This window comes from Rhinolophus hipposideros (assembly GCF_964194185.1).
Source record: "Rhinolophus hipposideros genome assembly, chromosome: 10".
Lineage (NCBI taxonomy): Eukaryota > Metazoa > Chordata > Mammalia > Chiroptera > Rhinolophidae > Rhinolophus > Rhinolophus hipposideros.
Window position 1 is genome coordinate 87,945,673 of NC_138056.1, and position 25,878 is coordinate 87,971,550.

Below are 25,878 nucleotides of genomic sequence, written 5' to 3' on the forward strand. Positions count from 1 at the left end.
TCGTGAACTTGCCATTATTCACTTACATTGGCAGCACTGTACAAACAGCTCTGTAATGTTTCATAACCTTTGTATATCAGTGTCTCACAGCTGTGTTTCTGCAGTGTGTGGCGGTGTCTTGCTGAGTGACGTTCATTATTGTTGTCACATATTTTTGTGTGCTATTGCAAGAATGTCTTAGCTTGAATTACAGCAACGAACAAACATGAACATTTAATTTCTTGTTAAACTTGGCAAGAGTGGAAGTGAAATCAGGGACATGTTAGTCCAAGTTTGTGGGTAAAATGCCATGAAGAAATGGCAATGTAAAAATAGATTAAATGTTTTTCTGAGGGGAGAGAACACTGATGAAGCGAGGCCAGGGTGGCGAGTAACAAGCAGAACTGATGAAAACATTGTAAAAGTTCATCAAATTGTGCATCAAAATCTTCAGCTGACTGTGAGAAGCATAGCAGACCAAGTAAACATCGATAAGAGATACAGTTAGGAAAATCTTAACTGAAAATCTTGGCATGAGAAAGGTGTGTGCAGAAATGGTCCCGAAGGAGTTCACTGATGAACAAAAGCAAAGGCGAGTCGAATCTTGCCAAGACCTTTTGGAGAGGCAAGACGATGTTTTGGGCCATGCCATCATTGGTGATGAAACATGGGTGTACCTCTACGACCCTGAAACAAAGCATCACAGTGCACAATGGAAGTCAGCCTATTCTCCACGACCAAAGAAGTTCCGTCAGTCCCAATTCAAGAGTCAAAACGATGTTGCTCACAACCTTTTTTGATATCATAGAGATTATTCATTATGAATTTCTACCAACTGGACAAACAGTTAACCAAGTTTACTATCTGGAAGTGGTGAAAAGGCTGCATGAAAAAGTTAGACGACCTGAACTTTTTGCCAACAATTCATGGCTCGTGCATCACGACAATGCACCAGCTCACACGGCACTGTCTGTGAGGGAGTTGTTAGCCAGTAAACAAGTAACTGTATTGGAACAACCTCCCTATTCACCTGATCTGGCCCCCAGTGACTTCTACCTTTGCCTGAAGATAAAGAAAATACTGAAAGGAAGACATTTTGATGACATTCAGGACATCAAGGGTAATACGATGACAGCTCTGATGGCCATTCCAGAAAAAGAGTTCCAAAATTGCTTTGAAGGGTGGACTAGGCACTGGGATTGGTACATAGCGTCCCAAGGGGAGTATCTCAAAGGTGACTTTAGTGATATTCAGCAATGAAGTATACAGCACTTTTTCTAGGATGAATTCTCAAACTTAATTATTGGGCCTTGTATAATGTGCATCCTTATTTTTCCCTCACAAATTTGGGCAAAAAAGTGCACATCATACTCAGCAAAATACGGTAAATGAGAATGCAAAGTCAAAGGGTAATTACAATTAGTCAAGATCATACAGCTGATAAGTGATAGAATCCTGATCTTCCTTTATTCTAGTGGGGTGTTCTTTATTTTATCCAAGCATGTATGTGACAGAGATGTGACATGTATGCTTTATCCTCTGCTATCTTTAAGATGTGATTTGAATAAATATCCTTCTTACCTCAGAAGTGAGGGTTTATAGGCAAATTAGATACCCCAAAGTACTTTTATTTCTAATGAAGTCTCAATTTAAAGGCTATATGATGTTTGGGCTTACAGTTTTCTAATGTTGTAGTTGTGATTGGTGGGTATTATTATAAAAAGATAGATGATTTTTGGAGTATACTGTTAACTTCTAAGTACAAAAGAGTTTTTCATTTGCTGGTATTAAACTCTTAGAGCCAGAAAGTAGGAGGTTTCTGTGGAATCAAGAAAATTACTTCAGAGGTACTACATCCTTTCTAAACTATAAACAATTTTTAATTTTTTTATTATAATTCCAACTAAAGCCTATGTTTTGTCCAATGGAATTATTCTAGGTAAGTAATAGAAAACTTAGGCAACATTTTATATTTCCTTTTCTTCTTCTTAGAATTGTTTTACACTGAAAGAGCTCACGTTCGAACACTGAAGGTTCTTGATCAAGTGTTCTATCAGCGAGTGTCCAGAGAAGGAATTCTGTCACCTTCAGAACTACGGAAAATTTTTTCAAACTTGGAAGATATCCTTCAACTTCACAGTAAGAGAAATTGACTCTGATCTTTCTCCCTAACATTTACAGTGGATAAAAAAATTATATGTTAAGGCGCTATAACTAAATGTTAGCGTTCCTAAAATTTTTTTTCCTTTTTCTTTTTATTAGTTTCAGGTGTACAACAGAATGTAATAGTTAGACATTTATTATTTCTACCCCTCACAAAGTGATAACTCCCTTTCTCCAATCTACTACCCCTCTGACATCGCATAAAGCTGTTACATTTCCACTGTCTCTATTCCTAATGTACTCCACTTCTTGTGACTAAAATTATAGTTGACATTCATTATTATTCAGCTTCAGATGTACAGTGCAGTGATCAGGCATCTACACCATCCCTGAAGTGGTCTCCCTAATAAGACAAGTGTCCATCGGATACCCTACAAAATTTTTACATTATTGATTACATTTCCCAAACTGACTTTTGTATCCCCATGGCAACTTGTGGTTTCCAACTGTGCTTTTTAATCCTCTCACCTTCTCCTTCATCCTCATTCCCTGCTCCCATCTAGCAACCCTGTTTTTCCTGTATATGTCTGAGACCTTTTCTGATTAGTTCGTTCGTTTATTCTTTTCTTTAGATTCCACAAATAAGCGAGATCATATGGTATTTGTCTTTCTCTGTCTGACTTATTTCACTTAGCACAAAGGTCCGTCCATATTGTTGCAAATGGTAAGATTTCATTCTTCTTTAGGGCTGCATAATACTCCATTGTATAAATGTTCCACAGTTTCTTAATGTAGTCATTTACCAATGAGTGTTTTGGTTTTTTCCATGTCTTGGCTATTGTGTATAGTGCTGCAGTAAACATAGGAGTGCATAAATTTTTTCAAATTAGAGTTTTGGATTTCTCCGGATAGATACCTAGGAGTGGAATTGCTGGGTCATAAGGTAGTTCCATTTCAGTGTTTTGAGATACCTCCATACTGATTTCCATAGTGGCTGCACCAATCTGCAGTCCCACCAACAGTGCACAAGGGTTCCCTTTTCTCCACATCTTCGCCAAAACTTGCTGTTTGTTGATTTATTGATGATAGCCATTTTGCTGGGGTGAGGTGGTATTTTATTGTGGTTTTATTTGCATTTCTCTACTGGTTAGTGAGGTTGAGCATTTTTTTCATATGTCTGTTTGCCATTTATATGTCCTCTTTAGAAAAATGTCTCTTCATGTCCTCTGCCCATTTTTTAATTGGGTTGTTTGTTTTTTTGGAGTTGAGTTGAGTGATATTTTTTTATAAATTTTGGATTTTAACCCCTTATCAGATATATCATTGACAAATATCTTCTATTCAGTAGGATCCCTTTGTGTTTTATTGATTATTTCCTTTGCTGTGAAAAACTTTTTAGTTTGACGTAATCCTGTATGTTTATTTTTTCTTACTTCCCCTACTCAAGGGGATATATCAGTAAAAATATACTGGGTGTTCCAGCTTCATTTTTTAGCATATGTCTGTCTAGGTTTCCCAACACCACTTACTGAATAGACTGTCTTTACCCCATCGTAAATTCTTGCTTCCATTGTCGTAGATTAAATGACCACACAGGCTTGGGTTTATTTCTGGGCTCTCTATTCTGTTCCATTGATCTGTGTGTCTGTTTTTATGCCAGTACCATATTGTTTTGATTACTGTAGCCTTGTAGTGTAATTTGATGTCAGGTATCATGATACATCACACTTTATTCTTATTTCTCAAGATTGCCAAGACTATCTGGGGTCTTTTATGGTTCCATAGAAATCTTTGGATTATATATTCTATTTCTGTGAAAAATGTTCTTGGTAGTTTGATAGGAATTCCGTTGAATCTGTATATTGCATTAGGCAGTATGGACATTTTAACAATGTTAATTCTTCCTATCCATGAGCATGGTATGTGTTTCCATCTATTTGTATCTTCTTTAATTTCTCTCTTCAGTTTTTTATACTTTTCTGAGTACAGGCCTTTTTACTTCTTTGGTTAAATTTATTCCCAGGTATTGTATAGTCTTTCAAGCAATTGTAAATGGGACCCTATTCTTAATTTCTCTTTCTGATATTTTATTATTGCTATATACAAAAGCAACTGATTTCCGAATATTAATTTTGTATCCTGCTAATTTACTAAATTCATTTATCAGTTCTAATAGTTTTTTGGTGGAGTCTTTAGGTTCTCTGTATATCGTATCATGTCATCTACGTGTACTGACAATTTTCCTTCCTCCTTACCAATTTGGATGCCTTTTGTTTCTTTTTCTTGTCCGATTGCTGTGGCTAGAACTTCCAGAACTATGTTGAGTAGAAGTGGAGAAGGTGGGCAACTTTGCCTTGTTCCTAATCTTAAGGGGAATGGTTTTAGCTTTTCCCCGTTGAGTATGACGTTAGCTGTGGTTTATCATATATAGCCTTTATTATGTCGAGATATGGTCCCTTATTCCCACTTTCTTAAGAATTTTTATCATAAATGGCTGCTGGATTTTGTCAAATACTTTTCTGCGTCTATTGATATGAGCATATGATTTTTATTTTTCATTTTGTTAATGTGGTGTATGACATTAATTGATTTGCAGATGTTGAACCACCCTTGCATACGAGGAATGCAGTCCCACTTGATCATGGTGTATGATCTTTTTAATGTATTGCTCAATTCTGTTTGCTAATATTTTGTTGAGGATTTTTGCATCTATGTTCATTAGGGATGTCGGGCTTTAGTTTTCTTTTTTTGTAATCTCTTTGTCTGATTTTGGGATCAGAGTGATAGTGGCCTCGTAAAAGGTGTTTGGGAGCCTTTCCTCCTTCTGGATTTTTTGGAATAGCTTGAGGAGAATAGGTGATAATTCTTTTTTGAATGTCTTGTAAAATTCACCTGTAAACCCATCTGGTCCAGGGCTTTTGTTCGTTGGGAGCTTGTTGATTACTGGTTCAGTTTCCCTGGTGGTAATTAGTCTATTCAGGTTCTCTGTTTCTTCTTGAGTTAGTCTTGGATAGTTGTATGCTTCTAGAAAATTGTCCATTTCTTCCCGATTGTCTAATTTGTTGGCATATTGTTGCTCATAGTAATTTCTTAATTTTTTTTTGTATTTCTGTGATGTCTGTTGTCACTTCTCCTCTTTCGTTTCTGATTTCATAAATTTGGGTCCTCTCTTTTTTTTGATGATTCTGGCTAAAGGTTTGTTGATTTTGTTCATCTTCTCGAAAAACCAGCTCTTGTATTCATTGATCTTTTGTGTTTTTTATTCTTTAGCTTATTCTTTTTTGGGAAGCTCTTTATCTCTCCTTCAATTTTCAATGATAGCCTTGCTGTATTAAGCATTCTAGGTTATAGGTATTTGTTTTTCATCACTTTGAATGCCTCCTGCCACTGTCTTCTGGCCTGCAAAGTTTCTGCAGAAAAGTCGTTTGATTGTCTTATGGGAGTTCCCTTGTATGTAACGTGATGTCTTTCTCTTGCTGCTTTTAGAATTCTCTCTTTGTCTTTAACTTTTGCCATTTTAACTATAATATATCTTGGTATGGACCTGTTTGGGTTTATCCTGGTTGGAAGTCTCTGCACTTCCTGGGCTTGTATGTCAGTTTCCTTCACTAGGTTATGGAAGTCTTCAGTCATTATTACTTCAAGTATGTTCTCGATCCCTTGCTCCCTCTCTTCACCTTCTGGCATTCCCAGTTTTGCACGTGTTGTTGCACTTGATGTTATCCCACAGGTCTCTTAAACCATTTTCATTGTTTTTTTGTTTTTTTTCTTTTTTCTTTTTGTTGTTCCACTTGGGTGATCTCTGATAACTTGTTTTCTAAGTCGCTGATTCGATCCTGTACTTCATGTGGCCTGCTGGTAATTCCTTCAAGTGTGTGCTTTATTTCAGTTATTGTATTCTTCAGTTCTAACTGGTTGTTCATTATGATTTCTCTGTCCTTCTTTATGTCTTCTCTAAGCTCCTAAACATTCTTATCATCAGTGTTCTGAACACTGTCTCTGATAGGTTGGTTACCTCTACTTCATTTGGTTCCAATTCTGGAGGTTTCTTCTGTTCTTTTATTTGGGACATGTTTCTTTGTCTCCCCATTCTGGCTGACTCTCTGTGTTTGCTTCGATGTATTAATTAGGTGGATTCCCTAAGGTTCTTTGTCTTTGCTGGGTGATCTTATATAGTATGTGTCCTTTATATTTGACTTGCACCACTTCCCTGTTCTCCTGTGCTCCAAAGGTGACCTTTGTATTGTGTATATTGTTCTGTTAAAGTTGAGCTTTAATTGCTTTGGCTTGTCAGTAGATGGGATCAACTGCTAGGCTGACTAGTTGTGAGACTTGGCTCTGCCCACAGTAGATGATCTGCTGCATGAGGGTTGACTGCTCAAATGAGGTTTGGCCTCTATGGGATCTTGTGCCTGTAGAATTCCCTCTGGGTGTGTCACTTGTGGATCAAATCTGGTAATACTCTGGTTTGGTCTGCCGTTGGCCTCTGGGTGTGTTGAATCTTGTGCCTCTTGGGCTGGCCCTTCAAGTAATCCTCCTAGGAGTCTCCCAGCTGTTCTGTGTGATGAGCAGAGAGTTCTTTGATTGGTTAGAGATGTTCAATTTGTGGTACATTCCGGAGGAGAACTGAAGAAGACCACCTCGTGGCCGCCATTCCCATGACATCACTCCCCTCCCTCTCTTTGGGACGGTGAGTTCTGGAGGCTGGAAGTTGAAGATCAAGGAGTTGGCAGGGTGGTTTCTCCTGAGGCCTCTCTCCTTGACTTACAGATGGTCTCCTTCTTGCAGTGTCCCCACATAGACTTTCCTCTATGGCAGCATTCCTGAAATTATTATGTATATGTGAGCATATAACATAAATAAAGAAGTGATTGGTATTTTGAGTGTCGCTCCCAAACCCCGTACCAGCCTTTTATATACAAAGTGTTAACACAGGACTTAGGGTCTAATGTCAATGTTGAAAAACATAAATAGTTAAAATTATCCTTAAAAATTTACCATCAATTACAGTGTGTATGTTTTTAAATATGTATGTCCCATATAATAAGAATAATAAGAATAATAATTGTATAATTGTATTTTGGAAATAGTAATATATAGTATATAATCCCAGGATGGGGTTATTTTCAGGAATTAAATTATTGGATTTTTGTGTGTGTGTTGTTTTGCTTGGAACACTTGAGTAAATATATTAAAATTTTGCCTTATTGGCTCCTTGGTTGTACCTGTATTCATCTCGGACTTTGTAGAGAACAGTATAGGTTCTTCTCTTTATCAGTTACTGTTTCTCCATGAACTTTAATTTTTAATCTTTCTTTCATCAAGGATGCCATCACCACCTACCAATACTTGCCCACCAAATTGATGCCTTTTACTTCTTTGGGGATTTTAGGTTTCAACCTCATGCATTGGCAAGTTCAGGCTTGATTATATTTATTGCCTGTGCCCATACATTTTCTGAGAGGAACGGTAGACTGAATCACCTGCACTATTTAAATTTAAGTTCTTTATAAGTATGGTTATAGACAGAGTCTTGAAGTGAAATGCGTATTTAATGTGCCTATCCTGTATGTAATGTGCTATTTTCTGCATTGTTTTATGCTTTGCCACCTGTTTTTCTGATAGATGAATAAGAATTGTGTCCAGATTTATATTTAAGGATATTAAAAGCACCTATACTACTCTGGAAGTCCTTTTTTTGAAAATTTAGTTCTTGGTACTACCAGTAACTCAGCCTGAAATGAGAATATGCTTAATTTTTTTTTTTCCGTTTCATTTTTCCCCTGTAGTTGGGTTGAATGAGCAAATGAAGGCTGTTCGAAAAAGGAATGATACCTCTGTTATTGATCAAATTGGGGAAGATTTATTGACCTGGGTAAGGAAATTTGCTATTTTATTTTAATATTTTTATAGCTACTTGATCATATTCAAGATTAAGTAATTAATCTTTACAGATATGCAGACTCATCCATTTTACAAAGCAAATGTAAATTGAAAAGTCCAGAGTATATGTTCTCTTGGTAATGTCTTCTGATAGTGCTCAAACTAAGTGCTCTTTTTTCATCAGATTAAAGATACTTGTTCTTTAGGTTTTAAAGAATATACAATAAAATGGATCTTGATAGAAATAATTTAACTGACATAGAATTTTAGCTATGTTCTGTTGTCCAAGTATGAAAATTGTACTGTATAGCATTAGACAATTATAGATCCAGAACTACCATCACAAAAGTAGAAAAGTAAAAATCACTTAATCTTATTTACATTTATAAGGAAAGAGTTCATAGACTATAGTAGCTGTTTGTTAAATTCTGTTTATCTTTCTGTCTCTTTGTCAGTATACACCCCACAATATATACTTATGTGCTGAGCACTGTCGTAAGTGCTGGGATACAGTGGCAATCAAAGCAGACATGGCTCCTGCCCTAGTAAAGCTTATAATCAGTGGGAAAACTGTCATTAGTTATTTCAAGTGTGATGAGTGTTAACAAAATGGGTTGTTATGGGAATATATAGCAGGAAGACCTATAGTAGAACATACAGAAAATCTTCCTAGGGGAAACGGGGTTTGATTCAAACTTTTAAAGAAAGTACTATAGTTAAGGCTCCTTTCAGTGATGGTGAGATCATTGCCTCGGTGGAATCTACTAATCGAATAGTAGATCTCTTCTTAGCCACTTACCTCGTAGAATAGGATCAAGGAATCATAATCCAGTCTCATCTTCCATTTATTGAGCTTTCCAAAGTTTTTTCTTCCTTGGCCCACTCTAGCATTATTATTATTAAGAAGCTTTAACTTCCTTGAAAAATTCACCTTACTCTGTGGTAGTGTGATTCATTTTGTTTCTTGATCTCAGTATAGCGGTGAAAGTTATAACTGAGTTTTGTTGACTTGGCAGCACACTACTGAACTTGAAACAGAAAATTGGTAGTATGACATGGTGTAGCATCCATTTTCAAAGTGGATTATAAAGTTGGAAGTCATATGGACTTAAAATACCAATCTTGATTCCTAAGCAGTTTTATTTATATAAATAGTGTTTAAACCAAGTCTCAAGTGAGGTTTGTCATTAATAAGGTACAGAAATGCAATTGATTCTCTTGTCACACAGTCCATTGGATTACGTAAATCTACTACATGGTAAAACAAAGTGGAGAGACATGTTAATAGAGTGGGGGAAAACAAATTTATTTTACTACATGTAAAATGAAGTGTATTTTCGACCAATATGATGTACTATAAAAAATTGAAATAGACTAACCAATGTGGTTAATAACTATTAGGTACAAAAGGTTAATTTAGGTCAAAGCTTTGGCCAGAAACGCAGAGGGTGCCAAAAAAATGTATACACATGACTTGTATTCATCTTTTGTTATTGGTATATATTGAGTATTACAATTTTAACACAGTTTTTCCTTTTCTTAACATGTGTATACTTTTTTTGGCACCCCCAGTAGTAAAAGCAAAAATCGTAAACAGACCTTTAGATTTACTCTGTTTTTTAAGAGTTTTGGAGAATGTTTTTCTGGTGTAGGTCCCTTAAGATTACCTTACGGATTAGTAGCTACTTATAAAACTGCTTGAAGTTGGGAGTATTTTCTTTTGTAAACCCAGCTGCTGCTAGTATTTGTGTGGCACTTTTGACTGACTAACATTCCAAAATGCTGCTAGTCTCTTTTAATATTTTGAGTGTCATATTTATAATAGACTGAGAATACAGCATTGTAGCAACCTATTAAAATGTTGCTTTGTGTGCTCGCTTCGGCAGCACATATACTAAAATGTTGCTTTGTATGTGTCCTAGTTGAAAAAATACTCCGAATTTATCTACAAATACTACTAAAAGATTTTTTCACAAAATACCTTCATGTACAAACTTTTGAAAACATGGCTTTAAAGGGGAGATTATATGAAAAGTTTCTTTGTAAACCATGAGAACAATTATTATAAATATAGAGATGGTTAAAAAATAATTTATTTGACCTATGCTTGTAAGAGTACCTATTATGAGTGAAGCACATGCTAGGTGTTTTAGCAGAAACTTTAAAGTCATGTAATATACAAACTTAAATTTACAAATTAAAAATATTAGTAAAATGTATAAGTTTTAGCAAAAGAAGTTCATAGGCTCATGTATCTTCCTCAAGAGAGTTTCAAGGCACAGATCTCTAGCCTCTGCACTGGCTAAGCAGTGATGATGTCATTTTATTGTGACTCAGAAAAGTTTTGACTTGGCCTGGGTTTCATGGTAAGAAAGCAAGCTAGATCCCACGATTTTCTTCCTTGGGCAATAAGAGAGTAAGTTCTGTGAAGGTGTTAGATACTAAGAAATGAAATTTTAATCTCAATCTTGAAGTGTTTTATGTCTCGTGTTTCCCAAGTGTCACACTTTCTATCTAGTACAGAAGTAGTATAGACTTGAAAAGGTAAGAAGTGTGGAAGGCTACAAGCAAGAAATCATTGGAATATAATCAAAAGATCTGGATGTTTCAGGGTCAGACGTTATTAATGGAGAAACATTGATATTCCACATGTCATTTGAGAATACTCATTGGAATATTTGAAGGATTGTGGTTGTATCTCATTTTGCTTGCCTCATTATCAGCCCAGTATCCCATTCTCTATTTGCATTCTTGGCACAGTTCAGTGGACCAGGGGAGGAGAAGTTGAAACATGCTGCTGCTACCTTTTGCAGTAACCAACCTTTTGCCCTGGAAATGATCAAATCTCGTCAGAAAAAGGATTCTCGATTCCAGACTTTTGTGCAAGTGAGTTGAGTGAGTCCTGTAAGAAATGCATTTTTAAAATCAATTATAGAATAAACTGAGGGAATTCAAACTAAGACTAAATCTTTTACAAGAATTATATCTATGTTAATATTTTTTAAAGCCATAAATTCTCAAATTACTGGAAGGTATAAAGATGAAATTGGAATAGTAAAAACAAGAATATATATTATGATTAAAACGCTTGACATAGAAGTCCACATTGCCATGGAGTTATTGTTCGGAAATGGCCCATGTACACTATTAAAATAATATTGTAAAAACATGAAAATAGGCTTATATCAAGCCCAGGGAAGAGAATAACAGCAATCATACCTATTGAGGTATATATTGGTATAGACTGAGGGTCAGTAAACTACAACCACAGGTCATATCCAGCCTCTTGCCTATTTTTGTAAATAAAAGTTTCATTGGAGAACTGTATTAGTTTCTTATTGCTATATAGTAAATTACCACAATCATAGCAACTGAAAACAGTGCATACGTTCACTATGTCACAGTTTTTGTGGTTGAGGAGTTACAGGTATAGTTTAGCTGGGTCCTCTCTTCATGATTTCACCAAGCTAAAAATCAAGGTGTCAGCTGGAGCTGCAATTCTCATCTGAGACTTGGTGGGGGGTCATCTTTTAAGGTCACTGGTAGCAGAATTCATTTCCTTGTAAATGTACAACCAAGATTCTTGTCTCCTTGCTGTTGTTGACTACAAACTGCTTTTGGTTCCTAGAAAATGCCCATATCTCTGTGTCACGTGGCCCCTATAGATGTTTACAGATGGATGTTTACTTTCTTCCAGGCCAGTAAGAATGCATCTCCCAGAGAGCTTTCTTTTAAAGACTCCTCTGATTAAGTCAGACTCACCTAGGGACACTCTTCTTTCTGATTAACTCAAAGTCAACTGATAGTAACCTATCATTGGAGTGATATTCCATCATATTCCAAGTTCTGTCCATACTCAAGGGAGGGGATTAGACAGGGTGGGTACACCAGAGAGTGGGAATTTTGGTGGCCATCTTAGAACTCTATCATACATAGCCATGTTCATTCATTTACGTGTTATCTATGGCTGCTTTTGTGCTACAACAGCAGAGTTAAGTAGTCGTGACACAGACCATATGGCATGCAAAGCCTAAACTATTTACTTCGGCACTTAACTAAACAGCTTGCTGTCCCCCCATTGTGCCTGCTTGGAATGGCAGCCAGCAAATTAGCTGACTTGCTTATGGTAGGAATGCGAATTATAGGAAAATGTAACTGGATTTTCTGAATATGTGAAAATAAATCTGTTTTATCACAAGAAAGCAATTCTTAGAGTTCCTTATGGATGTTCTCAGTCCTTGCTTAAACAGACAACAGGTCATTGGTTTAATGGCAAAGGCTCCCCTCCCCTGTTATGTGGTTAAAAGAGAAAGCAGAAGTATGGTGTGGCAATGTTATGTTTTGGCATGTTTAAGTCTTGATTTAATAGCCAGAACTGTGATGCTGTGGAGACTTACATGATGAGTTATATGGTACATATTAGGTGTAATCCTAATAATAATTACAAATTCATTTATTTCACTTTAATTTTAGGATGCTGAGAGTAATCCACTGTGTCGTCGTCTGCAGCTGAAGGATATCATTCCCACCCAAATGCAGAGGCTTACTAAGTACCCTCTTCTGTTGGATAATATTGCCAAATACACAGGTATAGCATTTTCACTGAAATTAAAAAGCTTAGGAACAAAAAAACAAAAGCCATGTTCTGCTAAATAATCTCTCACAGCATCTGATGCCTGGAGACTTACAAATAGTATAGTGAAATTTTCTAGTAAGATTCAATCTAGTCTTCTTCAAGATATTTGATTTGATGTACTCCATTAATAGGTCTAGCACAGAGATGGCAATCTATGGATCATGGGCCAAATCTAGCTAATCACCTATTTTTGTCAAGTTTATTAGAACATGGTCATGCTCATTTGTTGACATAATGTCTCTGACTGGTTTTTGCACTGCAACCACTGTTCACTAGTTGTGACAAACACCATTTGGCCTGTAAAGTGTAAAATGTGTATTATCTGGCCATGTACAGAAAAAGTTTACCAATTCTTCCTCTATCTAGCATATATCCTATTTCCTTTGAAGAGGCTTATACTGGATTAAAGAGATGTTTTATATGTGTGTGTGTGTGTGTGTGTGTGTGTATACATATGTTTTATTTATGTATTTATTTATATATTTATTTATTTATGTATATATTCATATATTTATTTCAACTGTCCTGTTTTAAAACATGTAGTAAGTCTAAATTTCTCAATTGAGCTTTAGGCTCAATTAATAATTTAGTTCTCATTAGTTCTCATTAATAATTCTGTGCAATCAAACTCCTGTTTCTCATGCCTGAGAATTTGAAAACACTCATACACATAAATTTTTATACTTTAATATATCTGTTCATTATAACTGGACTATGTTTCGAGGATTATAATTTTGAATATTCTGATTTTGGTATTTGTTTACACTGTAGACCTCAGTGTAACCTCACCACATTTTGGTGAATTTCATCTTTTAATGGTACAAATGTTCTCATCTATTTTCTTTCTTTAAATATACTTTCAAATTCAAAGAAACTTATTTTGGAGTTATTTTGAATTGTGTTACCATTGAAAAAATATTGCTTAACAGGTGCACTGGACATAATCACATAGGCTGTGCACTATGAAATTCTAGGGAGGAAAGTGCCCCATTTATATTGCTTACAATGTGAATGAGAATATAGTGGGCCTGTTACTTGATGTAAAGCATCTCTCCTTGAGTTTAGCATTCTGTACTATGGTTTCTTTTTAAATATTAGTATTTATGTTTTAAAGTACTGTCATAGAAGTTTCACCTGTCCCAAGACTACCTGAATTGAGATTCTGCCATAGGTTTTGGGCTGGTATAAAAATATTCAAGGTCTGAGTATATTTTTATAACTGTCAAATAAAATGATATTTCATATATATTATATATACATATTTAATGTTTATATATTTATATTTTCTGCTTTCCTCCATTTTATATTTTATATTTCTTCCCCTTATTTAGAGTGGCCATTGGAAAGGGAGAAGGTGAAGAAAGCTGCAGATCACTGTCGTCAGATCTTAAATTATGTAAATCAGGCTGTCAAAGAGGCAGAAAACAAGCAGGTAAGAAGGGAAAAGCAAGAAGATACAGGATGACATAGTGAGAATATTAAATTAGCATTACCTGGAATCTGTGAAATAATAATTGAAACTATCATTACATAATTGAAGGGAGGGACATTTAACTATTCCTATAGTAAGTAGGTTTATGTCAGTTTGTGATAGAACATCAAAGTTGTCTTTGACCTTTTTGAGCATCTCTAACTGCTTGTTTGCTCATTCATTCAACAAATATTTATACAGCATCTACTGTATGCCAAGTATAGGGTATAGAGTAGTTAAAAAAATGAGTACAATAATTGTCCATACTGAGCTTGTTTTCCAGCAGTATAGAAAGGCATTGAACAGATAGTGCAAGTATTTTATATATCAGTTATGATAGCTGCTATGAAGGAGAATGTCATGGTGCTAGGACTGTAACTAGGAGTACGTCGCCTAGTCTAGTTTGACGATGTTAGATGGTGGCCATCAGAGAAAGCTTGCTTGAGGAATTGATATTTAAGTCAAGCTCTGAAGGATGCCTGAGAATGAAATAAAATAATGTGCAAGTGGGCAACCTCACAGGTAGAGGAAACAGCATGTAGGAAAATCCATGAATGAAAGAAAAGCATGGTCTGTTTGAGGAACTGAAAGATTAGATTACTGTGGATCATGCCTAAATGCAAAGTCACAGTGGTGTGACATGAGATACATTAGGCCAGGGTCAAATCATACAGGGCCTTATAGACCATGTTAAAGTTTTTGGTTTTTTTCTAAGAGCAGTGGGAATTCATTATAGACATTTAAGAAGGAGAAGGGCATGTTCAGAATTTTCACTTTGTAAGTATCACTCATCTACTGTATGAAGAATAGGTTGCAGAGGGCAGAGAGTAGATAGATGAAAGAGCTCCATTAATAGTCTCTCACAGCAGTTCAGGATAGATGGTGGTGGCTTAGAGAAGTGCAAGAATTGGAAAAGTATTTAGAAGGTAAAATTGGCAGGACTTTGTGACTGATTTAGAGAAGATTTGAAGAGAGGTGATGTCAGGAATAAGTGCCGGGTCTCTGGCTTATACATTTGGATGAACTGGATGAATGGAGAAGCCCCAGATATATGGGAAAGATGATGAGTTCAATTTGGGATATCAAGTGAAAATATACAGTAAGCAATTGGTTACATGGACCTACTTCTAAGAGAATGTGCTAAAGATAAAAATATAAGTCTGTGAACAGGTAGAAGCAAATTGAATCCATGGACCTGGATGTAACTTCTTAGGAACTGAGTCTGATGACAACTCTGTTGGTGAGGCTGTAGGAAAACAGGTACTCCCAAGTGTAATGTTTGGAGTATAAAATGATAAAACCCCAAAGGGCAATTTGACAATATTTATCTAAATTAAAAATGTACATATTCATACATCTATCCTTGGACCCATAAATTATTTTTCCAGTGATTTACCCAGAGATTTATATAAGAATGTTTATAACATAAACCAAATGTGGTATAATTATAAACTGGAATAATACCAGCAATAAAAAGGAATGAATCCCTGAGATAAACAAATGAATGAATCTCACAAACATTATGCTGAGCAAAAGAAACCAGACACAAAAGAGTATATACTTATAATTCTATTTATATAAACTTCTAGAACAGGCTAAACTAATATATGGTGGAAAAAAATCAGAAGAGTAGTTGTCACTGGAGATGTGGAGACAGATAATTATTTTTAAAAAGTATGAGAGTGATGGTAATGTTTTATATCTTGATAGGAATTTGATTACAAGCCTATGCATTTGTAAAAACTTGTGGGAAGGTACATTTAAAATGTGTGCATTTCACTGTATGTAAATTTTACTTTATGAAATGAACTGTAAACAAATATTGAACTGTTAATTATACACATGCTATAACATGTTTAGAGTGAAGTATGCTTATGTCTGTAACTTATTTTGAAGTACATCCACAATGTAAGATGGATTGATGGATAGATAGAGGGATGACTAGGTGGATAGATATATGATAAAACAAATACAGCAAATGTTAATTGTAGAATGTAGGTTATGGGTATATGGATATTTACTATACACATTCAAACTTTGTATTTGGAAATTTTGATAAACTTGGGGAAAAATATACGTACCCTTTGATCTAATATTTCTTCTTTAGCAATTTATCTTACAAATATATCTACACATGTGTACGAAAGTGTGTGTTTAAGACCATTTTATTGCGGTATCATTTGTTATAGGAGAAGATTTGAAGTAACATACATGTCCATCAGTAAGGTGTAGTTAAATAAATTACAGTTCATTTACAGAGTGAATACCATGCAGCCATTAAAAAAATGTGACAGCTATCTCTATATGTGCTCATGTGGAACAATCTCCGAGATATAATGATGAGCGATACACATATACAGAAAAATGTGTATATGAACATATTATGTTACATTTGAGTAAGTAATACATATATGAATACATTAGGATATACATACGCAATATGCACAAAGACAAGCATACACGTATTCTGTTTGCTTAGAATTTTTCTCATAGGTTACTCAAGAAATGGGTATTTCCAGGCGGCCGGATGGCTCAGTTGGTTAGAGCGTGAGCTCTGAACAACAGGGTTGCCGGTTCGATTCCCACATGGGCCAGTGAGCTGTGCCCTCCACCACTAGACTGAGGACAACAAGCTTCCCCTGAGCTTCAGGAGGGGTGGCCAGATAGCTCTGTTGGTTAGAGCGCATGCTCTCAACAACAAAGTTGCCAGTTCATCTCCCACAAGTGATGGTGGGCTGCGTCCCCTACAACTAAAGATTGAAAACGACGACTGGACAATGACTTGGAGCTGATGGGCCCTAGAAAAACATACTGTTCCCCAATATTCCCCAATAAAATTTATAAAAAGAAAAAAACTAATGGGTGTTTCTTTAGAGAAAATTGGGGGTTAGAAGGCAGAACAGGTTTGGAGGGAGACTTATTTTTATTGTACCCCATGCATTACCTTCTGAATTTTGTACCATGTACATGATTTGCATATTCAGAAAATAAATACAAGCTAGTTAGAGGCCAGTGAGTTTGAAAAGATTGTGAAAGAACAGCCCAAGAGGTAAGACGAAAACTAGGAGAGTTTTCAAAGTCAAGAGAAGGGAGTATTTTAAGAAAGAGTGAGTTGTTAGTTTTGTCTAATATTGCAGAGAGCTCAATAAAATGTAGGTAAAAAATGTCCATTTGATTTAGGAACAGGGTGAGTTGTTAGTTTTGTCTAATATTGCAGAGAGCTCAATAAAATGTAGGTAAAAAATGTCCATTTGATTTAGGAACAGGGATGTCATTGATACCCAAAGTAGTAGTAACCTTGGCTCCATCCTGTCTTAATTTTCAGCGCTTAGAAGATTATCAGCGTCGCCTTGATACCTCCAATCTGAAGTTGTCGGAGTACTCAAATGTTGAAGAGCTCAGGGTGAGAGATGGTCTAATAATAATTTAAAAAATAAAATTGACCAAAGACCAGGCAGGTAATTAACATCTCAGTGGGGAATATACATCACCTGACGGATTTCATAGAGTGTGTATATTTATGATTCTATTCTTTGTTTTAAATGTTTCTTCTGTGTGAAGATTACTTTAGTTTTTCATGAGAAGACTATGTTATGTGAGACTGTAACTTTTGTGACAAAAATTTGCAGGAGACTAAGGAACATTTATTATTAAGATTAATTTTATTTTGTTGTATAGTTTGAATAAGAGTAGGGCTATTTAGTATGGGAACTTGCCAGATTATTCAGTAAAACAAGGTAACAACTATTTTTCCGTGAATCTCTTCAGAAACAGAAAATTGAAACCATTACAGAAATTATAGTACTGCAGTACCTCGGTTTTCGAATGTCTCCTTTGACGAACATTTCGGTTTACAAATGCCGTAAATTTTATGGATCTGTGGTATCATTAGATAGTAAAATTCATGCCAAATTTTCAGTTTTAGGGGTTGATTTTAAAGGTCTGGAATGGATTAATCCATTTTGCATTGCTTTCTATGGGGAAACTATAACTTGGTTTTCGAACGTTTCAAAACTCAAAGGTCTTCCGGAATGGATTACGTTCGAAAACCGAGCTACCACTGTAAAATAACTGTTGTCACTTCTTGTACATGAGGCTTTCCTATTAAGTACTGATTATGATTTTAAACCTTTCTTGTACTGTTTCACTAGGTGCTTATTTTGGCTGATGTATTTGGTAGCTATTAAAATAGACTTTTATGTGTGATATATAACAGATTATCAAAAAGCTTGCTACCATGCTTAGCTGTGTCCAGAGAATGAGGTTTTTCTAGAACTAGTTATACTAAAAGATGATTCTCTTACTAAGTTATTAATATTTAGAGCAAGCCTGAGTACTACCTGGATTTTTCATAATTGCTATTCTTTAGAAGTTTCTTTGGAACTAGAGCCTGGAATTCAGGTCTCTTACAAATAAGCTATACATTATCCTCATCAAGTTATTTATACAACAGTGGGTTGAGATACTAGTAGCTGAAGGTTCACAATTTTATTTTCATAAGCTATTATCTATTTAGAGTTAGATTTAGAAGACAGTACTCCTGCATATTTTTCAAGATACCTTTTTGTTTTCAGAAAATGTTATGCAGCTTACTTTAACGTGGTCCTTTTTCCATTTTCAGTAGTTAACAGGTATTAATAATAAAAGTGAATAAGAATTTCTTTAAAGGAGACTATATGGAATATTCTTACAAAGTAAGTGCTTGGAAATAATTTGTATGTAATTCCTTTTGTTTTGGAAGAATTTGGATTTAACAAAAAGGAAGATGATTCATGAAGGGCCATTGGTTTGGAAGGTGAATAGAGATAAAACTATTGGTAAGTCTAATGTCTGTTAATTTGGGGGCAAGTGGAGAAAGGAAAAGAATAGGAAAGTTTCTTAGAAGAAGAGATAACACTCATAATTTTCAATTACAGCAGATACCGTACTACTTTGTGTTATTTATGCATTTACAGAAGATATGCTTATGTGATTTTGTTATATGTGAAGTTTGTTAAATATTTATTTAGGGATGAAGCAGAAAATTCTCTCACAATTCAGTCCTGTCCCCATCATACTTGTGTTTGAATGAGTCTAAGCTTTCTTTAGACTATTACATCTAAAACTATCTGTGGTGAGGAACCATTGGTTTTCATTTCTTCTCATTCAGAGATTCACACTTCATTGTAATACAATAAAAATAAATTATTTAAAATGACATTAACAAGTAACTTTTTCATTCTGTTTAGTTAAATTTTTAAAATTTTTCATTTAATGTCGAAATTCAATATTTATATTACTTTTAGGTGTACAACATAGTAATTAAAAATTTACATAATTTACGGTATGATCCACTAATTACTCTAGTACCCAGCTAGTACTATACAGTCATTACAATATAATTGACTATATTCCAGATGCTGTACTTTACATCCCCGTGACTATTTTGTAACTACCACGTTGTACATCTTAATTCCTTCACCTTTTTCACCCAATTCCCCCAACCTCCCTCCCACACGACAACTATCAGTTTGTTCTCTGTATCTGTGAGTCTCTTTTTGTTTTGTTTGTTCATTTTGTTCTTTAGATTTCACGATTAATTGAGATCATATGGTATTTGTCTTTCTCTGAGTTGTTTCACTTAGCATAATACCCTCTAAGTCCACCCATGTTGTCACAAATGGTACAATTTAATTATTGTTTTCTGGCTGAGTAGTATTAAATTGTATATATGTATGTACCACTTCTTTATCCAACCATCTATTGATGGACACTTAGGTTGCTTCCATATCTTGACTATTGTAAATAATGCTGCAGTGAACATAGGGGTTCATATGTTTTTTTGAATTAGTGTTTTGGATTTCTTTGGAGAAATACCCAGATATGGAATTGCTGGGTCATATGGTAGTTCTATTTTAAATTTTTTGAAGAACCTCCATACTGTTTCCCATAGTGGCTACACGAATTTGCAATTCCACCAACAGTGCACGAGGGTTCCCTTTCTTTTCTCCACATCGTCACCAGCAGTTGTTTGTTGATTTATTGATGATAGCTATTCTTACAGGTATGAGTTGATAATCTCATTGTGGTTTTAATTTGCATTTCTCTGGTGATGAGTGATGTTGAGCGGCTTTTCATATGTCTGTTGGCATATGTGTCATCTGTATGTCCTCTTTGAGAAATGTCTAGTCAGGTCCTCTGACCAGGTTTATTTGGATTTTTTTTTGTTTTGACTTGTATGAGTTCTCTATAAATTTTGGATATTAACACCTTATCAGATATATTTTTTGGTGACTGTCTCCTCCCATTCAATAGGTTGTCTTTTCATTTTGTTAATTGTTTCCTTTGCTTTGCAAAACCTTTTCAGTTTCCTGTAGTCTCATTTGTTTTTTCTTTCTCCTGTTTCCCTTGCCCGAGAAGATGTATCAAAAAAACAATATTACTAAGAGCAGTGCCAGAGAGTTTGTTGCCTATGTTTTCTTCTAGGAGTTTTATGCTTTCTGGTCTTCTAGTTAAGTCCTTAATCCATTTTGGGTTTAATCTTGTATATGGTGTAAGAAGGTGGTCTAGTCTCATTTTATTGCATGTATCTGTCCAGTTTTCCCAATACCATTTATCGAATAGACTGTTTACCCCATCGTATGTTCTTTCCTCTTTTGTCATTGATTAATTAACCAGATAGGATTGGGTTTCTTTCTGGGTTTTCTATTCTGTTCCATTGATTTATGTGTCTGTTTTTATGTCAGTATCATTGCTGTTTTGATTACTACAGCCTAGTAGTATAGTTTGATATTAGGTAGCATAATACCTCCAACTTTGTTCTTCTTTCTCAAGATTGCTTTGGCTATTCGGAGTCTTTGTAGTTCCATATAAATTTTAGTTCTGTGAAAAATGCAATTGATATTTTGATATGGTTACATTTAATCTGTAGATTGCTTTGTGTAGGATGAACTTTTTTTTTTTTTATTAATTAATTTATTAGGATGAACATTTTAACAATGTTAATCCTTCCTATCTATGAGCACGGTTATATACTTCCATTTATTTTCATTTTCTTCCGTTTCTTTCTTCAGTGTCTTATACTTTTCCAAGTACAGGTCTTTTACATCCTTAGTTAAATTTATTCCTAGCTATTTTTTTTTTTATGCAGTTGTAAATGGGATGGTTTTCTCAATTTCTTTTTCTTATGGGTGTATAAAATTTCCACCAATATTAATTTTGCGTCCAGCTACTTTACTGAATTCATTAGTTCTGATAGTTTCTTTGGATCCTTAGGGTTCTCAGTATGTAGTATCATGTCATCTGCAAATAATGACAATTTTTTCTTTCCTATTTGGATGCCTTTTATGTCTTTTTCTTGTCTGATTGCTGTGGCTAGGACTTCTAATACTATGTTGAATGAAAGTGGGCATCCCTATCTTGTTCCTGCTCTTCAGGGAAACACTTTTACTTTTTCCTAATACCATACTTCCTTTTTGAAGTATGGTATTAGCTGTGGGTGTGTGGTATATGCCCTTTATTACGTTGAGGTATGTTTTCTCTATTCCCACTTTGCTGAGGTTTTTTATCATAAATGGATGCTGGGTTTTATTGAACACTTTTTCTGCATCTATTGATATGATCATGTGATTTTTGTCCTTTATTTTGTTTAAGTGGTGTATCATGTTAATTGACTTGTGGATATTGAGCCAACCTTGCATCCCAGGAATAATTCCCACTTGATTGTGGTATATGATCTTTTTAATGTATTGCTGAATTCTGTTTGCTAATATTTTGTTGAGGACTTTTGCATCTATGTCCATCAGGGATATTGGCCTATAATTTTCTTTTGTTGTAATGTCTTTGTCTGGTTTTGGAGACAAAAAACTAGAGACGGTAATAGTGGCCTCATAAAGTGAACTGGGAGCCCTCCCTCCTCTTGAATTTTTTGGAATAGTATGAGAGGGATGAGTGTTAATTCTTCTTTGACTGTTTGGAAAAATTCACCTGTGAATCCTTCTGGTCCAGGAATTTTGTTTGCTGGGAGTTTTTTGATTACTGATTAGTTTTTGTTTGTAGTGATCAGTCTATTCAGATTTTTTGTTTCTTGTTGACTCAGTCTTGCAAGATTGTATGTTTCTAGAACTCATCCATTGCTTCCAGTGAACTCGTCCACTTTGTTGGCATGTAATGCTTCATAGTATTCTCTTATAATCCTTCAAATATATGTGGTGTCAGTTGTCACTTCTCTGCTTGCATTTCTGATTTTACTTATTTGGGTCCTCTCTCTTTTTTTTCTTGATGAGTCTGCTTAAATGTCTATCAGTTTTGTTTATCTTTTTAAAGAACCAGCTCTTGGTTTCATTGATCTTTTGTATTGTTTCATTGGACTCTATTTCATGTATTTTCACTCTGACCTCTATTATTTCCTTCCTTATACATACTTTGGGCTGTGTTTGCTTTCCTTTTCAAGCTCCTATAGGTGTACGGTTAGTTGTTTAGTTGGATTTTCTCTTGTATCTTGAGGTATGCCTGTATTGCTAAGAATTTCCTTCTTAGGACTGCTTTCACTGTGTTCTATAGGTTTGGGGTCGTTTTGCTTTCATTTTCATTTTCTCAAGGTATCCTTTGATTTCTTCCTTGATCTCGTTAACCCATTCAATGTTTAGTAGCATGTTATTTAGCCTCCTTGTGGTTGTATGTTTTTCAGTTTTCTTGTAATTGATTTCTAGTTGCATGCCATTGTGGTCAGAGAAGATGCTTGATATCATTATAATCTTCTTAAATTTACTGAGACTTGTTTTGTGGCCTGATATGTGGTCTCCCTTGGAAAACGTTTCAAGTGCAGTTGAAAAGAATGTATATTCTTCTGCTTTGGGGTGTAGTGCTCGAAAAATATCAATTAAGTCCATCTCGTCTATTGTTTCATTTAAGGTCCCTATTTCCTTGTTGATTTTCTATCTGGATAATCTATCCATTGACGTCAATAGGGTGTTAAGTCCCCTACTACTACTGTATTACTCTCTGTCTCTCCCTTTATGTCCGTCAATATTTGCTTTATATATCTAGGTACTCCTATGTCGGGTGCATAAATACTTACTAGTTATATTTTCTTGTTGGGTTGATCCTTTTATCATGATGTATTGTCCTTCTTTGACTCTTAGTGTAGCTTTTGTTTTAAAGTCTATTTTGTTGGGTACAAGTATTGCTATCCCAGCTGCTGCTGCTTTTTTTTTTCCCCAGTCACATGAGATATCTTTTTCCATTGCTTAACTTTCAGTCTGTGTGTGTCTTGTGTCTTTCTATCTGAAGTGGGTCTCTTGTAGAGAGCATATGTATGGGTCTTGTTTCTTTTCCATTTAGCCATCCTATATCTTTTGATTAGAGCATGTAATCCATTTATACTTAAAGTGATTATTGATAGTTATACAGTTACTGCCATTTTGTTCTTCACGTTTATGATCTTTACTTTCCCCTTCATCTTCTTCAAGAAGTCCCTTGAAGATACCTTGTAATACTTACTGGTTGGTGGTGGTGATCTCCTTTAGCTCTTTCTCGTCTGGGACACTCTTAATTTGTCCTTCAATGTTAAATGACAGCCTTGCTGGGTAGAGTAGTTTGGGTTGTAGGCCCTTGCTTTTCGTCACTTTGAATGTTTCGTGCCAGTCCCTTCAAACCTGCCAAGTTTGTGTTGAGAAATCAGCTGTCTTATGGGAGCTCCCTTGTAGGTAACTAACTGCCTTTTCTCCTGCTGCTTTTAGGATTCTCTCTTTGTTTTCACCTTTGCTATTTTAATTGTGATATGTCTTGGTGTGGGCCGTTTGGGTTGATCTTGTTTGTGACTCTTTGCGCTTCCTAGACCTTTCTATTTCCTTCACCAGGTTCTGGAAGTTTTCAGCCATTATTTCTCCAAATAGTTTCTCAATCCTTTTCTCTCTTCTCCTTCAGGTACCCCGATGATGCAAATGTTGTTACACGTGATGATGCCCCAGAGGTCCCTTAGGCTATTTTTTTTTTTTTAATTTTTCATTTTGCTGTCCCCATTGGGTCTTTTCTGCTACCTTGTCTTTCAAATTGCAGATTCAGTCCTCTGTTTCATCTAATCTTCTGTTGATTTCTTCCCGTGTATCCTTCACTTCAGTTATTGTATTCTTCACTTCTGACTGGTTCTTTTTTTTTTTTGTTATGGTTTCTGTGTCCTTGATTATGCTTGCTATCTGTTTGTTGAAGTTCTCACTAAATTTCTTGAGCATCCTGAAAACCAGTGTTTTGAACTCTGTATCTGGTCTATTGCTTGCCTTCATTTCATTTAGTTCCTTCTGTGTAGTTTCATTCTTTTCTTTCAGTTGGGACATGTTTGTCTCCTCATTCGGGCTGCCACTCTTTGTTTCTATGTAGATCTGCTATGTCTCCCACTCTAGGCAGGGTGGCCTTATGTAGCATGTCTCCCTGTGCACCTGAGCCACGTGCTCCAGTAGTGCCCCTTATGTGGGTTATGTGTGCCCACCTGTTGCAGTTGAGCCTTGAATGCTGTTGGCATGCCTTTGGGTGAGATTGGCCCTCAGGCTGACTGGTTGTGAGGATTGGCCATGAACACAGCATAGGAGCTGCTGTGCAGGGCCTGACCCTGCAGAGAGACATTTGGCCCTCTGGTCTCTGATGCCTGCCAAGACCACCCCTTGTGTGTGCCTCTTGTGGGGCTAAAGGGAGTTGGTTCTGGAGCCTCTTTGGAGGGGCTTACATGCCATTGTCAGTTGCTGTTTGTGACTGGCCCAGACTTACCTTGTAGGACTTACAAAGAGATCGTCCATTGGTTGCTTCCTGTGCTGAACCTGGAGGCGTGTGGGAGAGATCATGCTGTCAATCAAGGCCAGCTGCTCCAGTACCGGTGATGCCTGCTGGTGCCTTCTAGCGTCTCAGGCAGTATCCAAATTGGGCGAGGCAGAGTCTCGCATTCACCATGGTGGGGCATGTGGTGCTCACCAGGTTAGTGCCGATTCAGATTTGTCACAGTGCTGAGCCTGGAGCACTCAGCAAAAGGCTCAGGGCTTTTGGAGACTAGTCGCTTGCCTGTCTCGGGTTTGCAGACCTCCAAGAGTTATCCAAGAAAGACTGCAGCACAGCCCAAGTCTGGCTGCCCACTGTTGAGATTCTTGGAGGGTGTGCGAGTTGCATGTTTCAGGGTCTCAGGGAGTCACCTGGGTGGAGTGAGTAGTGCTCAGGCCAATGTAGATTCACATTTGGCTCTATGGATGGTGGGGCTACACATCAGGACAATGGGGGCCATCCCTCTGGCCCTTGCCGTGAAGCCGCACAACTCAGTCTCTCCCTGTATGTCTGTGATGCCTCCCAAGCTGCCATCTCTCCCCTAGCCCAGTATCAGTGCCTGGGAATGAGAGTCTGTGTGGAGGCCACTGAAGAGCATTCCTGGATTTCCAGCAGCCTTTCATGTTACCCAGATGTTTGGGATCCCTGCTTTTTTAACAGCCAGTTGTTTGGGGGCTCTTCTTCCCAGCACTGGTGATTCAACCTGGGGTATGTGGTATGGAGCTGGGACTCCTTGCTCCTCAGAGGGGACCCCTGGAGCTGTGATATCCTACCCCATTCTCAACCACCACACGTAGGTGTGGGGCCTCTTGTTTTGCATGTTCTGTACCTCATTCCATTCTCGATGTGGCTTCTTCTTTATATCCTTAGTTGTCATATTTATGTTCAGCTAATCTTCAGATGTTTGTCACGGTTGTTTGTTTTATAATTTAATTGTAATTTTAATCAGATCATAGGAAGAGGCAAGCCCAGCGTTTACCTACTTTGTCATCTTCACTAGAACTCCCCAATTTCTGAAATT

At 36.2% G+C, this 25,878-nt stretch overlaps 1 protein-coding gene across 6 annotated transcripts in view; it reads left to right on the top strand.

Moving 5' to 3' along the window:
• ARHGEF12 (Rho guanine nucleotide exchange factor 12) overlaps positions 1-25,878 on the top strand; it is a 189,871-nt gene that overhangs the window by 151,707 nt on the left and 12,286 nt on the right. For all 6 annotated transcript variants that reach the window (XM_081061905.1, XM_081061907.1, XM_081061906.1 and 3 more), the window contains 7 exons: positions 1,972-2,118; positions 7,872-7,957; positions 10,726-10,851; positions 12,439-12,553; positions 13,933-14,033; positions 17,398-17,475; positions 18,814-18,889. In XM_081061905.1, the coding sequence (XP_080918031.1) occupies positions 1,972-2,118; positions 7,872-7,957; positions 10,726-10,851; positions 12,439-12,553; positions 13,933-14,033; positions 17,398-17,475; positions 18,814-18,889 (729 nt within the window). The remainder of the gene's footprint in view (positions 1-1,971; positions 2,119-7,871; positions 7,958-10,725; positions 10,852-12,438; positions 12,554-13,932; positions 14,034-17,397; positions 17,476-18,813; positions 18,890-25,878) is intronic.